This window comes from Bos indicus x Bos taurus, chromosome 5 (assembly GCF_003369695.1).
Source record: "Bos indicus x Bos taurus breed Angus x Brahman F1 hybrid chromosome 5, Bos_hybrid_MaternalHap_v2.0, whole genome shotgun sequence".
Classification (NCBI taxonomy): Eukaryota; Metazoa; Chordata; class Mammalia; order Artiodactyla; family Bovidae; genus Bos; species Bos indicus x Bos taurus.
In genome coordinates this window covers 17,502,614-17,516,485 of record NC_040080.1, presented here as the reverse complement: position 1 = coordinate 17,516,485, position 13,872 = coordinate 17,502,614, and the positions used below count along the sequence as shown (strand labels likewise).

The 13,872-nt window shown below is 44.3% G+C and overlaps 1 protein-coding gene across 3 annotated transcripts in view; it reads right to left on the bottom strand.

Moving 5' to 3' along the window:
- The window catches only part of LOC113892396 (antigen WC1.1-like), a 61,364-nt gene extending 50,453 nt beyond the window's left edge, over positions 1 to 10,911 (bottom strand). For all 3 annotated transcript variants that reach the window (XM_027541215.1, XM_027541216.1, XM_027541217.1), the window contains exons 1-2: positions 10,811 to 10,911; positions 6,708 to 7,028 (exon numbers count right to left, since the gene is read on the bottom strand). In XM_027541215.1, the coding sequence (XP_027397016.1) occupies positions 6,708 to 7,028; positions 10,811 to 10,883 (394 nt within the window). In that variant the 5' untranslated portion in view covers positions 10,884 to 10,911. The remainder of the gene's footprint in view (positions 1 to 6,707; positions 7,029 to 10,810) is intronic.
- Positions 10,912 to 13,872: the final 2,961 nt, after the last annotated feature.

Sequence of the window (13,872 nt, the reverse complement as noted above, 5' to 3'; positions counted from 1 at the left end):
GATGTGCAGAAAAATATTAAGAAAAGATTAATGGCATTTTCCCAAAGTTATTGAAAACTGTAAACCCATTGATCCAAAAAACTAAACAAACCCCAAACAAGATAATGAAACCATTCTCAGAAAACTTGACAATGTAATTACTGAAATTCATTGGTAAATAAACAAACAAAAATATGTTAAGAGCAGCCAGGGAAGTTTGACACATTATATACAGGGAAAAAAAGGATAAGTATTATTTACTGACGTTTTGTTGGAGGCAATGGAAGTCAGATGACAATGTAAGAACATATTTAAAGTACTGGGATTGGGCATTTGTTACCCTAAAATTGAATCAGCTATGAAAATACTTTTCAAAACTGAATGAAAATGAGAATTATTTCAGGTAAATGAGAGATGATAGAATTGGAGGCCACCAGACACACACTACACAAAACTGCCTCAGAAAGTTCTTCAAGCTAAAGGGAGATGACAGCAGATGAAAACATGGATCCTCTCAAAGCTATAGAGACTGTGCTAAATGTTGATCCTCTATTAGAAGATTTAAGGCAAAAATATTAGCAACAAACTACAAGATTCATAATAAATTTATGAGTAGAATGTATGACAATGACAGCACCAATGACAGGAACAGGAAAGTGGAAGAAAAGTATAGTGACTGACATTGCATGTTGTGACATAATATCATTTCAAGGTAAAATGTAATTGAAGATTAATAATTCAACATTGGGCTTTCCCGGTGGTTCAGTGGTGAAGACTCCACCTGACAATGCAGGAGACGTGGGTTCAATCCATTGTCTAGGAAAAGCCCACATACCATGGAGCCACTAAGCATGTGCACCACAATTAGTGAGGCTGTACTCTAGAGCTCAGGGGCCATGACTACTGAAGCTTGTGCACCATAGAGCCTGTGCACTACAGCAAGAGAGGCCACCGCAATGAGAAACTCATGCCTGCAACTAGAGAGTAGCCTCTGATCTCCACAACTAGAGAAAAGCCCATGCAGCAGTGAAGACCCAGCCAGCAACAAATAAAAATTACTTTAAAATTTTTTTTTGGTTAAACATTATAATCACCTAAAAATCTGATACAATTAATAAACCAATACAGTATTTAAATTAAAATGATAAAATATACTCGATTAAAATAAGAACAAAGATAAAACATATAGCAGCTGCTGCTACTACTGCCGTTAAGTCACTTCAGTTGTGTCTGACTCTGTGCGACTCCAGAGATGACAGCCCAACAGGCTCCCTGGTCCCTGGAATTCTCAAGGCAAGAACACTGGAATGGGTTGCCATTTCCTTCTCCAATGTATAAAAGTGAAAAGTGAAAGTGAATTTTCTCAGTCGTGTCCGACTCTTAGCGACCCCGTGGACTGCAGCCTACCAGGCTCCTCCGTCCATGGGACTTTCCAGGAAAGAGTACTGGAGTGGGTTGCCATTGCCTTCTCTGACAAATAGCAGGCAAGTACACTTAAACACAATTATATCAATAATAACATTAACTGTAAATAATTAAAGTACTCCAAATAAAAAAAACAAGATAATCAGACCAGATAAAATAAGACAAAACAATATACTGTCTACAAACTTATATGTGTTTAAATATAAACACAGAAACATATTAAAGAGGTAAAAATTACATACCATGCAAACACAAATCAGAGAAAACTCTATATCTAAATTAATATCTAATTTATATCTAATTTTTATCTAATCTAATATCTAAATTAATATCATACAAAGTCAGACTATAAGACAAAGAATTCATTCAGAGAAAAAGAAACATTTTATGATAATAAAATCCAAAAGAAATTATATAGTATTGAAACTGGTGGGTTAAAAATAAAGTGATGCTTAGAAGAAAATTTAGAACCTTGATGCTTCCTTGATGATTACATTAGAATAAAAATAGAAACAGAAGGAAATGATCCAAGACTCCACTTCAAGAATCTACAAAAGCAACCACAATCATGACAGAAAAGGAGGAATGAAAACTGAGCATAGAAATCAATTCAGAAGAAAGCAAATACACGATCAAGAAAATCAATACAGTCCATTAGTGATTCTTTTAAAAAGAACATTAACACTGATAATCTTCTAGCAAACCAATTAAAAAAAAGAGGGAACACATTAACAGCACCAGTAATAAAAGGAGGAATATCATTGTAGATCTTCCCAACATGTAAAGATATGAGATATGAACCAGTGTTACTAATTTGAAGATTTTTTGTAAAATGGACCAAGTCCTTAAAAACACGTTACTTGTGAAACACAACTCACCAAAATCTGATACAAAAAAAGAGAAAAATATGAGTAAACTTATTTGTTAAATAAACAGAATCCATATTATAAAAATTTTTCACTAAGAAAACTGCCAGCTACAAATGCTAGCACTTCCACAGAGCTGAGAAATGACTCCCACAGCAAGATAAAGGAAGAGAGGGAGGGAAGGAATGAGGGCACGGAAGGAAATGTAACACAGAGGCTGTGGTGAATGTACGAATTGACCCGCATCTTTCCAACCCTCCCCTCCTGCAATCCTTGCATCTTCATCCCCTCACCATTTTGCACTTCAGTACTGTAGTCCCTGGTGGCTCAGAAGATAATCAAGACTCTGCCTGCAATGGGGGAGACCCAGGTTTGATCCCTGGGTGAGGAAGATCCCCTAGAGAAAGAAATGGCAACCCACTCCAGTATTCGTGCCTGGAGAATCCTATGGTTCATGGGGTCACAAAGAGTAGGACAGGACTGAAGGAACTTGGAACGCTTGCATCACAGTCCTTCACAATTTGTGTGTTCCCTCCCAGATCTTCCACCTGAACCCCATGAAATCTCTTCATTATTTCAAACAAGCTTCTCTACATTCTCCTCTGGTCTTTGTTTCCACTCTAGATTTATCCTAAACACGGTACTTCACTTCCAGCAATCCACTACTGAGGCTGAAATTTCTTTCCCTTACCTGACTCCTAAGGTTGAGCAGAAGAAACTCCAAGAGTTTTGATTAAAATAATGAAAATACATGCTATTCTAATCTTATTTCTGCTACACCACCACCACTTTGACTTATCTTCACATCATTAAAATATGTCTGAAAATACAGAAAAAAAAAAAAAAAAAAACAGACCAGGAGGAGGAAACTAGTGACAAAAAGAGAAAAAGAAGGAACCTGGAACCGTTCATAAAAATGTGAGAGTCTAAGTTAGAGCAATGGTAGTTGGGGTGTACAAACCACAATCAGGGTTTGAATATTAGTTCAGATCAATGCAGTTCAGTCGCTCAGTCGTGTCCGAACTTTGCAACACCATGAATCGCAGCACACCAGGCCTCCCTGTCCATCACCAACTCCAAAAGTTCACTCAAACTCACGTCCATCGAGTCGGTGATGCCATCCAGCCATCTCATCCTCTGTCGTCCCCTTCTCCTCCTGCCCCCAATCCCTCCCAGCATCAGTCTTTTCCAATGAGTCAACTCTTCGCATGAGGTGGCCAAAGTATTGGAGTTTCAGCTTTAGCATCAGTCCTTCCAATGAACACCCAGGACTGATCTCCTTTAGAATGGGCTGGTTGGATCTCTTTGTAGTCCAAGGGACTCTCAAGAGTCTTCTCCAACACCACAGTTCAAAAGCATCAATTCTTCGGCACTCAGCCTTCTTCACTGTCCAACTCTCACATCCATACGTGACCACTGGAAAATCATACCCTTGACTAGATAGACCTTTGTTAAATATCAGAGCACTTCCAATTCTTTACTTCTAAGTATATCTTAACTGGAATTAATAACAAGACATCAGTATTCTTAGGATAACATTGGGAGTTCTAATTTCACATAAAGTTTCAACATCACACACTCCATTTTCATTCAGATGCTGATTTATCAAAATATGTTTGAGACACCTGTAGTATTTCCACAAATTTATCTTCAGTTGGAACCATGATTATGACATTGTGACAATGAGAAAGGTTACTCGAGATGCCAGAAAACAGATCTGTTTAAAACAAAAGTTTCTAACTAAAATTCAAATTCATCTTGAAAATAATTTTTTTTAATAAGAATGATAAAGAGAATGGAAGAAAACATTTTGAAGAGATGAATAGATTTATGACATAAGTGATGTAGTGGTTTCACAAATGCATACTTATCAAGCAGTTTTGTATGTCAGACATACCTCATAAAGTACTTTTTAAAAAGGAAAAGAATTGTTTCCTTAAGGACATCAACTAGAATCATCAAAGATCTGCTGAAGGTGAGATTAGAAAAGATCACTTTTACAATGATCTTCCTGTACATAAACACCCAACAGCTGATTGGCTGTGGCTTAAGGACCTACTGCAGATGTCTTCAGGGCTCCCCTGTCCCACCATCCTATTAGACGGGGTGCTCCTATCCTAAGACCAGCCCTCTACCTTAGGGAATTCACTGTGATAACTGACAATATCTTCCTCCAGTCCAGTTGTTCTGATGTGATTAATAACCTGGACATCCAATCTGCAATTGTGATAACAACTAGAAGCATCTCTACCAAACACTGTGAGCACCCATTCACACCCTAGTCTCACTGCTGTCTTTCCTGCATCCACCTTGGTATAGGTCAAACACACTTAGGTAGCACTGAGTACTTCTTAGGAGTCACATCAGGTCCTCTTAGCTTCAATTCAGTTCAGTTCAGTTCTTCAGTCATGTCTGACTCTTTGCAACACCATGGACTGCAGCATGCCATGCCTCCCTGTCCACCACCAACTCCCGGGGTTTACTCTATCTCATGTCCGTCCAGTCGGTGATGCCATCCAACAACCTCACCCTCTGTAAACCCTTTCTCCTCCCACCTTCAATCTTTCCCAGCATCAGGGTCTTTTCCAATGAATCGGTTCTTCACATGAAGTGGCCAAAGTACTGGAGTTTCAGCTTCAGCATCAGTCCTTCCAATGAACACCCAGGACTGATTTCCTTTAGGAGGGACTGGTTGGATCTCCTTGCAGTCCAAGGGACTCTCAAGAGTCTTCTCCAACACCACAGTTCAAAAGCATCAATTCTTCGGCGCTCAGCTTTCTTTATAGTCCAACTCTCACATCCATATAGGAGTACTGGAAAAACCATATTTTAACTAGATCGGTCTTTGCTGGCAAAGAAATGTCTCTGCTTTTTAATATGCTGTCTAGGTTGGTCATAGCTTTTCTTCCAAGGAGCAAGCATCTTTTAATTTCATGGCTGCAGTCACCATCTGCAGTGATTTTGGAGCCAAAAAGAAAAAGAAAAAAAGTCTGTCACTATTTCCACTGTTTCCCCATCTATTTGCCAGAAAGTGATGGGACCAGATGCTATGATCTTAGTTTCTGAATGTTGAGTTTTAAGCCAACTTTTTCACTCTCCTCTTTCACTATCATCAAAGGCTCTTTAGGTCTTTGCTTTCGGCCATAAGTGTGATGTAATCTGCATCTAAGGTTATTGATATTTCTCCTGACAATCTTGATTCCAACTTGTGCTTCATCCAGTCCAACATTTCTCATGATGTACTCTGCATATAAGTTAAATAAGCAGGGTGACAAACCATACAGCCTTGACGTACTCCTTCCCCAATTTGGAACCAGTTTTTGTTCATGTCCAGTTCTAACTGTTGCTTCTTGACCTACATACAGATTTCTCAGGATGCAGGTCAGATGGTCTGGTATTCCCATCTCTTGAAGAATTTTCCAGTTTGTTGTGATCCACACAGTTAAAAGCTATGGCATAGTCAATAAAGTAGAAGTAGATGTTTTTCTGGAACTCTTTCGCATTTTCAGTGATCGAACGGATGTTGGCAATGTAACCTCTGGTTCCTGTTTTTTCTAAACCCAGCTTGAACATCTGGAAGTTCACAGTTCATGGACCACAGCTTTGTCTAACTCAATGAAACTATGATCCATGCCATGTCTTAGTGGAAAGTTCTGACAAGACATGGTCCACTGGAAAAGGAAAGGCAAACCACTTCAGTATTCTTGCCTTGAGAACCCCATGAACTCTTAGCTTCACTGCCTCTTATACATGATGCACTTCAGCTGCTGTGTTGTAAACTTCAAGACTTCATTTTCCTGCTCCCTCAACATCCTTGCAAATTGGTGTGAGCTCCCCACTTGATTCATCAGGTACCCAAGTGTGATGAGATTTCCCTGCCACACATCCCACTTCATCCCACTTCTGGCCTCCTCTGACTGTGACCTAGGGGCATTTAAATGCACCACTGAATTTCTCTCACACCTTTTCCTTGTGTAACTGCACCATGACTTCGGGTATGGTCACTTGTCCATGGGTCTTCACATGCCCTTTTGGGGTCACCATTGCTTGGTTGAGCCTGTTCTATTGGCACATCACCCTCATACCAACCTGATGGAGTGTGGTGACTCTGACTTTTAGGACCAATGAGGATAATAAACCTTGTTGCCTACAACTCTCCTATGACACCACCCCCCCCCCCATCAATGTAACCACACCCTACTGACCATTATGTCAAAGAATACAGAACAATTACCATGCTGAGACTGGTCACAGAGGTCGAATCCAGAAGCTAATCTGTATGAAACTTTTGACCTCACCTCTGCCTCCTGTGACACATCACAAAGACCCTTCACCCAAGTATGTTCTAAAGGCTGTATCCATAATCTCAAGTCATTCTGGTAATAAGACAGAGGCTTTTCCTGCTAGAGATCCCTACACAAATGAGACAGGACTTACCTGAGCAGACCACTCCAGCATCCCAGTCATGCAAATAGCTATCATTACGATAGTCTTTAATATTAGAATGCCTACAGTCACTGACAGTTGATTCTACCCCTTCACATGAAGTATACGAAAGCCAAATGGGGCCAAGTCCTGGCCCAAAATAAGCCCCTCCAGGAAAACCAATGGCAGCTCCACACCCCAGCTGTCTGCACACTACAGATGCATCCTTCAAGCTCCATTTCAGATCATTCACTGTGCCCCATTCTCCTTGGTGCTTCACTTCCACTCTCCCCTCACAGCGGTGGGCTCCATCCTTCAGCCTCAGCTCCAGTACTGCAAAAGAGACACAAGACAGGAAAGATTTTAGGAGACTTAGAGTGGTATAATATATAAAACATTAGCTCTCTGAGGAGCAAAACAGTGCATGGGATATAGTATTTCCTGACCTTGTGGTATAAACATTTCCAGCATGGCCAACTCTAAACCCCCAATGTGCCATCACTGACCACGGAGCAGGAAGGGAGGCACCAAGTATTTCTCAGGAGCCTGTAGAACCAGCTCCAGGGACACCACCGAGGACAGGCCTTCAGAGACTCTGGATGCTGCCCTCCCTGTAGATGTGCCCAAGGGTACTTAGGGCCCAGCTTCTCCATCTCAGTTGCTCATGGCCCAGGATCCAGGGAGGAATCCTCCCTCTCCTTCCCTGTCCATAGGAATCATCTCATCCAGCTCAGAAACAGAGGGCTGGGGTAACAGGCTCTAAAATGTCCTGGTTTTTCCTGCCATCTGGTGTTCATGTCTTTGTGTAATTCCACACTCCAATGTACCTAGTAACACGCATCTAACAAATGGAATTTGACGAACATGATCAGATGTCACTTTAGTGATTAAGTCATAAGATGACTCTGGTTTGTGCATATAAAAAGGATTTCATTAGTAGGAACATCATAGATGGAGACATCACCAGTGTTCATTTCAGTTCAGTTGCTCAGTCATGTCTGATTCTCTGAGATCCCATGGACTACAGTACACCAGGCCTCCCTGTCCATCACCAACTCACGGAGTTTACTCAGACTCATATCCATTCAGTCAGTGATGCCATGCAAGCATCTCATCCTCTGTCATCCCCTTCTCCTCCCACCTTCAATCTTTCCCAGCATCAGAAGACTCTATTTTTTATAAAAAAAGAACTAACCAGATATTTTTGCAATTATCTGATAGCTCAGTTGGTAAAGAATCCACCTGCAATGCAGGAGATCCCGGTTCAAATCCTGGGTCAGGAATATCTGCTGGAGAAGGAATAGGCTACCCACTCCAGTCTTCTCTTGGTCTTCTCTTGTGGTTCAGCTGGTAAAGAATCAGTCTGCATGCTGGAGACCTGGGTTTGATCCTTGGGTTGGAAACACCCCCTGGAGAAGGGAAAGACTATCCACTCCACTAAGGCCTGAAGAATTCCATGGACTGTGTACAAAGAGTCAAACATGACTGAGTGACTTTCACTTCTTCAATTCTTCAACCATATATTTTGAAGCTGAATAATAAGTGAGTGGGCTTCCCAGGTGGCGCTACTGGTAAAGAACCTGTCTGCAAGTGCAGGATATACAAGAGACTCGGGTTCAATCCCGGGGTCTGGAAGATCCCCTGGAGGAGTGCATGGCAACCTACTTCAGTACTTTTGCCTGGAGAATCCTATGGACAGAGGAGCCTGGTGGGCTACAGTCCATAGGGTCACAAAGAGTCAGACATGACTGAGGTGACTTAACATACACAATATGATGAGTAAACTGAAGAATTCAACACAGAGATTCAACAACAGGGAATTGACCAAGGGAAAGAAAAAGAAACAAGAATCAATGTGTTAGAAGAAAGATTAGTTGAAAGCATCCAAATAGAGGAGCCAAAAGAGAATGAAAGGAATATAGAAAGCCTATATATAAAGACCCTATAAAGAGAAACAGTGTATGGACCGGAGTCATAGCAGAAGAAGTGAAGGAGAAAAGAATTAAGGGCTGAGGACTTCCCTGGTGGTGTAGTGGTTAAGAATCCACCTGCCAATGTAGGGGACATGGGTTCAATCCCTGGTCCAGGAAGATTCCACATGCCACAGAGCAACTAAGCCAGTGCGCCACAGCTGCTGAAATGTGTGCACCTAGAGCCTGTGGTCTCCAGCAAGAGAAGCCACTGCAGTGAGAAGCCTGTGCACTGCAGCAAGGAGTAGCCCCTGCTTCCCACAGCTAGAGAAAGCCCACATGCAGCAAGGAGACCTAGCACAGCTGAAAATAAATAATTATAAAAAAGAAAGAAAGACAGGCTGCGAATTTCCAAACCTGGGGAAAGGTCTGGACATCTAAGTCCAAGAAGCTAATAAGTCACCCCAAAATTTCAATCCAAAACAACCTTATCCAAGACTCACAGAGTAAACTGTTCAAATGCAAAGAGAAAGAGAGAATTCTAAAAGTCTAAAGAGAAGAAAAAAATGCTGTCACCCAAGAGAACTCCCATAAGGACATCAGCGGATTTGTCCAAAGAAACCTTGCAGACCACGACAGAAGGATTGGTAACATACTCCACCCTCACTCAGGGGAAAGCAGCTCCCAGGGAGTGAGGGACAGGAGAGGACATGAGAGGAAGTGCTCCCTACAGAGTCACAGCAGATCCTGCTAGGGGAAAGGACCATCCAGGTCCCCAGCACATCAGGAAATGAGTCACGGGAACTGGGGCAGGGACTTGGGAACTTATACACGTGGGGCTGCACATCAACTGATCTTTACAAACAGAGGGACAAGTCGTTCATTGGAAGGACTGATGTAGAAGCTGAAACCAATACTTTGGCCACCTGATGTGAAGAGCTAACACATCTGTAAAGACCCTGAAGCTGGGAAAGAGAGAAGGTGGGAGGAGAAGGGGACGACAGAGGATGAAATGGTTGGATGGCATCACCGACTCAATGGACATGAGTTTGGGTAGACTCCGGGAGTTGGTGATGGACAGGAAGGCCTGGAGTGCTGCGGTCCATGGGATCACAGAGTCAAACACCAGTGAGAAATGGAACTGAACTGAACTGAACAGACAAGAGGTCCCCTCTCCTGGATGCAGGCTTCTCTGCTCCCTAATGGACACCTGGTGGGAACAGGTGAGGCCAGCAGGCAGAGCCTCTCACAGAGCCCAGTGCTGGGCAGACATGGCAACAAGCAGAGGGGAGCCCGAGAGATGGGGGAGAGGAGCCAGAGAGAGGCAGGCAGGTGTATGATTATCTCTGATCCAGTTACATGCAGCAGCCATGACACCCAGCCCTGTGGACACCCCGTGTGCTTCACAGACCAACGGACTCACTCCCTGCTCAGCAACTCTGTTCCTCTCACACAGACAGGCTCCACCTTCCCTCACACACACACACACACACACACACACACACAAACACACACAGGCTCACACACTCCCCCCACACACACAGCCTCACACACTACTCAAACACTCCTCACTCACCCTCACTCACCCACACTTACTCCTCACACACCTTAATACATCACTTGCACACTCTTCACACACTCCACAAACACATAAACTCTTCACACCCATGTACACCCTCACACATACACACCCTCACACACTCACACACACACTTCTTCATACCCTCACACACACACACACCCTCACGCACTCCTCACCTGCACACATACACACACAAACACACACACAATCACAGAGCCTACAGGAGCGAAGACACAGGAAACACAGGGACCCAGGGGCAGTGCTCACACACCAGGCACATGGAGCGTGTGGAAACAGCCCAGAGTCCCAGCTGAGCTCAGTCACTGGACCTTCCACACGCTGAGAGCCACTGGGACTCCTAGAAGCTCCCTGAAAACAAGGGACACCATGGAGGGGACTTAGGCTGACCCAGCCCGATCCAGACAAAACTTCATAGCTCTGTAAAATCTGCCACTATGACCAATGGACACCACCCCCCCACAGGAGAGGAACCAGGATTCACATCAGCATGGTTCTTTTTTGGTCAGAAACACTGAGGCCAGGTTCCACAACTCCAGACACCTTTCCCTTCATCAAGGCATCCTCTCCCCTGCTGTGAACCAGGACAGAGGGGCAGCTCTTACCTTGACCACCCACCATGGTGCCAAGGAGGAGGACACAGAGTCCCTGCAGGGAGAGGTGTCTGCCCAGAGCCATCCTGACCCCACGTCCTCAGGGTCACAGTCCCAGCTGCAGGATCAGCCTGTGAGCAGGCGTCAGGGTGCCATCCGGGGTCTATATAGACCACCCCTTACACCCTCCCTCCTGAGAGCCAATAGCGACACCTTTTACCATTTCAGGCACTATCAGAGGCTGCATCTGCCCCTTTCTGAAGCTCAGACACCAATGAGCTTCTGAATCTTCAACATCTCCTTATATGAGCAACACGGTCCTTTGAGCTCCTGCTTCCGTAGTCCTGACAGCTGGGTCCCACCACTGGGACTGGGGTAGAAACGGTTCATCAAAAATCATGAGTGCCTTTCTCTCCCCTGATCAGCCTGGTCAATATCTGCAGACTGTGAGATCTCACAGGGTCTGGGTGTAGAATCTGTTGACCGGTGGAGAATAACTTTTGTAGAATCGAGCATTGATCTTCCCCGGCACTGAGCTCAGGGTGGAAGCAGAGAACTACAAGAAGTCTTGAAACACAAGAGTATTTATCAGGTCAGCAGAAAATGAGGACCAGGAGTACAGGAATTCACAGGTGACTGTGAAGCCATGAAGTGAGATCCATCAAGTTGGGCAGATGAGATTGCAGGGTTTTCCCCCTTCTCAGAATGATCTGGACACTTGGTCCTGGAGCATGTGCCTGCATGCTCAGTCGTGTCTGACTCTTTGAAACCCCTGTACTGTAGCTCGCCAGCCTCCTCTGTCCAGTGGATTTCCCAGGCAAGAATACTGGAGGGGGTTACCATTTCCTTCTAAAGGAATCTTTCTGACTCAAGGATCAAATCTGCTTCTCCTGCATTGGCAGGCGGGTTCCCTATAGGGACATTCAGACATGTTAACTCCCTTTCCCTTTATTGCATTTCATTTTATGTGAAGTATCTCTTGCAGCTAGTCACTAAATGATTCTGACAGAGAGGAAGAGATTGCTATTAAAGGAAACAAAAAGAAAGTAGGAGTCATCATTCAACTCTAGCCCACCAAAATAGGAGCAGGGATCTCTAGAAGAAAACATGGGGCTTCACTGATGGCTCAGCAGTAAAGAATCCGCCTACAAAGCAAGAGACATGGATTCAGTCCCTGGGTCGGGAAGATCCCCTGGAGAAGGAAATGGCAACCCACTCCAGTATTCTTGCCAGGACAATTCCGCGGACAGAATGGCCTGGCCAGCTACAGTCCATTGTGTCGAAATGACTTGGGCACGACTAAGTGACTAAACAATGAAAACAAGAAGAAAATTATACTTTAGAAAGACTAAAGTTTTCTAAACTTCACATGTACCCCCTTTGTATGCTGAGAGTATGGTTTGATAAGATTCAGAATACTTTTGTATTATAAAACCATAACTAAACAAGACACAGAATATAATTTAAGGGAACAGCTCCAGAGAGATGGGGAAATAGAAAGTCTGCTACATGATAGCTGCAGGCAGGGGGCAAAGAAGGGGTGAGTGAAGCAGAGAAGAGAAAGGGGTTCATGCTGCCTGAAACCACCAATGAACCCATCTCCTCTGTTCTGCATTTAAGAGGAAAGGTGGCGGCAAGAATGGAATCCCAGGTGGGTTGAGGGGACAGATGCAAGCAGAAGGGATGATGTCCAGTGTGGCCATTGCTGCCTTGTTCTGTTTCCACTCATCAGAGAAGTCCAAGATGCTCCCCCAGAAGGTACCCCAGGGATGAATAGAGAGACTGAGAAGGGCCGTAAGTAATGCAAGATAGAGCTCCCCCATCGAAATTCAAGGTCACTAATGTGCTGCCCCCTTTCTTCATGCTGCCTCAGGCTCAAGATTCCCATGATGAAGCCCTATGGTCCACACAATCCCACCCTGAGGCCCCCTCACCCTGACTCCATCTTTTCAGCACAGATGTAGAAGGAAGTATCTGTGACACACAGACCCCAGGATCCCCACCGGAGCTCAGAGACAGCTTCAAGAGCCACCCACGGCCCACCTTAAGGTCTCAGTAGGGCCAACACTGAGGGCAGCTGCAGGTTAGTCCACAGCCCTGCCACATCCCCCACCGGAGGGACCCCTCATCCCAGTCAGCAGACACAACTTCTCTGTCCCGCCATGCCTGTTCTTCATACTTGAGATGGGAAAAAAGACAGTTGAACACATGCTTTTCTTCCTCTAAATATGCTAATATTTACCCATTATTTATTTAAGTATCACTTCCTTGTCATCTGGTCCTCTCACACTCAAGCCCCGTGACTGTACCTGACCCCATCTCCTTCTATATCTGGACATTTAACATGTTAATGATAAAAACTTACTATAAATATCAAAACCAAAATTTATACTCAGTTGATGAAGTAAGACCAGGATCTGCTCAGTCACTTAGAATTGATGCTCTACTCTCTCTGGGCCCAGAGTCATCATTCCTTACCCAGTTGTGGAGTCCACACCATCACCAGAAACCACCAGCCAGACACCGAGAACATAGGACGTGCTTCCTGAGGTCCAGTCATCCCTCCCACAGGATGACACAGGGATGCATTTAGTGAACCAGGTACACATGGTCTCAACTTGGGATGGAGATCTCACAGGTAAGATGCTGTTAGCAGCTCCAGACCCTTTATAGAAAGGGATGGGCTATAAAGAGTGGCAAACTCAGGGCTGGCAGCCTGTCCCCACAGCACCCTCTACCCCAGAGCTGGGGGTGCAGGGTCAACATGGACCAAGTCACCCTCGGATGAAGCTACATCTTTCTGACACATAAAGAAATCTCAGTATCCAATCTCATCAAAGATTTGAAGGAGGAAAGTTTTAGGGAGGACACTAACCCAGCTGTGTCCACAATGAACATGAGAGAGTGCAGTACAGGGTCAGGAAAACAGGCTCAGGAGCCAGACTGCCTGGTCTTGACTCACAGTTTAGCCACATGCCAAGTGCAGGCCTTGAACAGGGGGTTCTTACACTCTCTGATTAGTAAAAGGAGGGTGATGATCCCACCAAGACGACTGATTTTGGTGAGGATTAGGT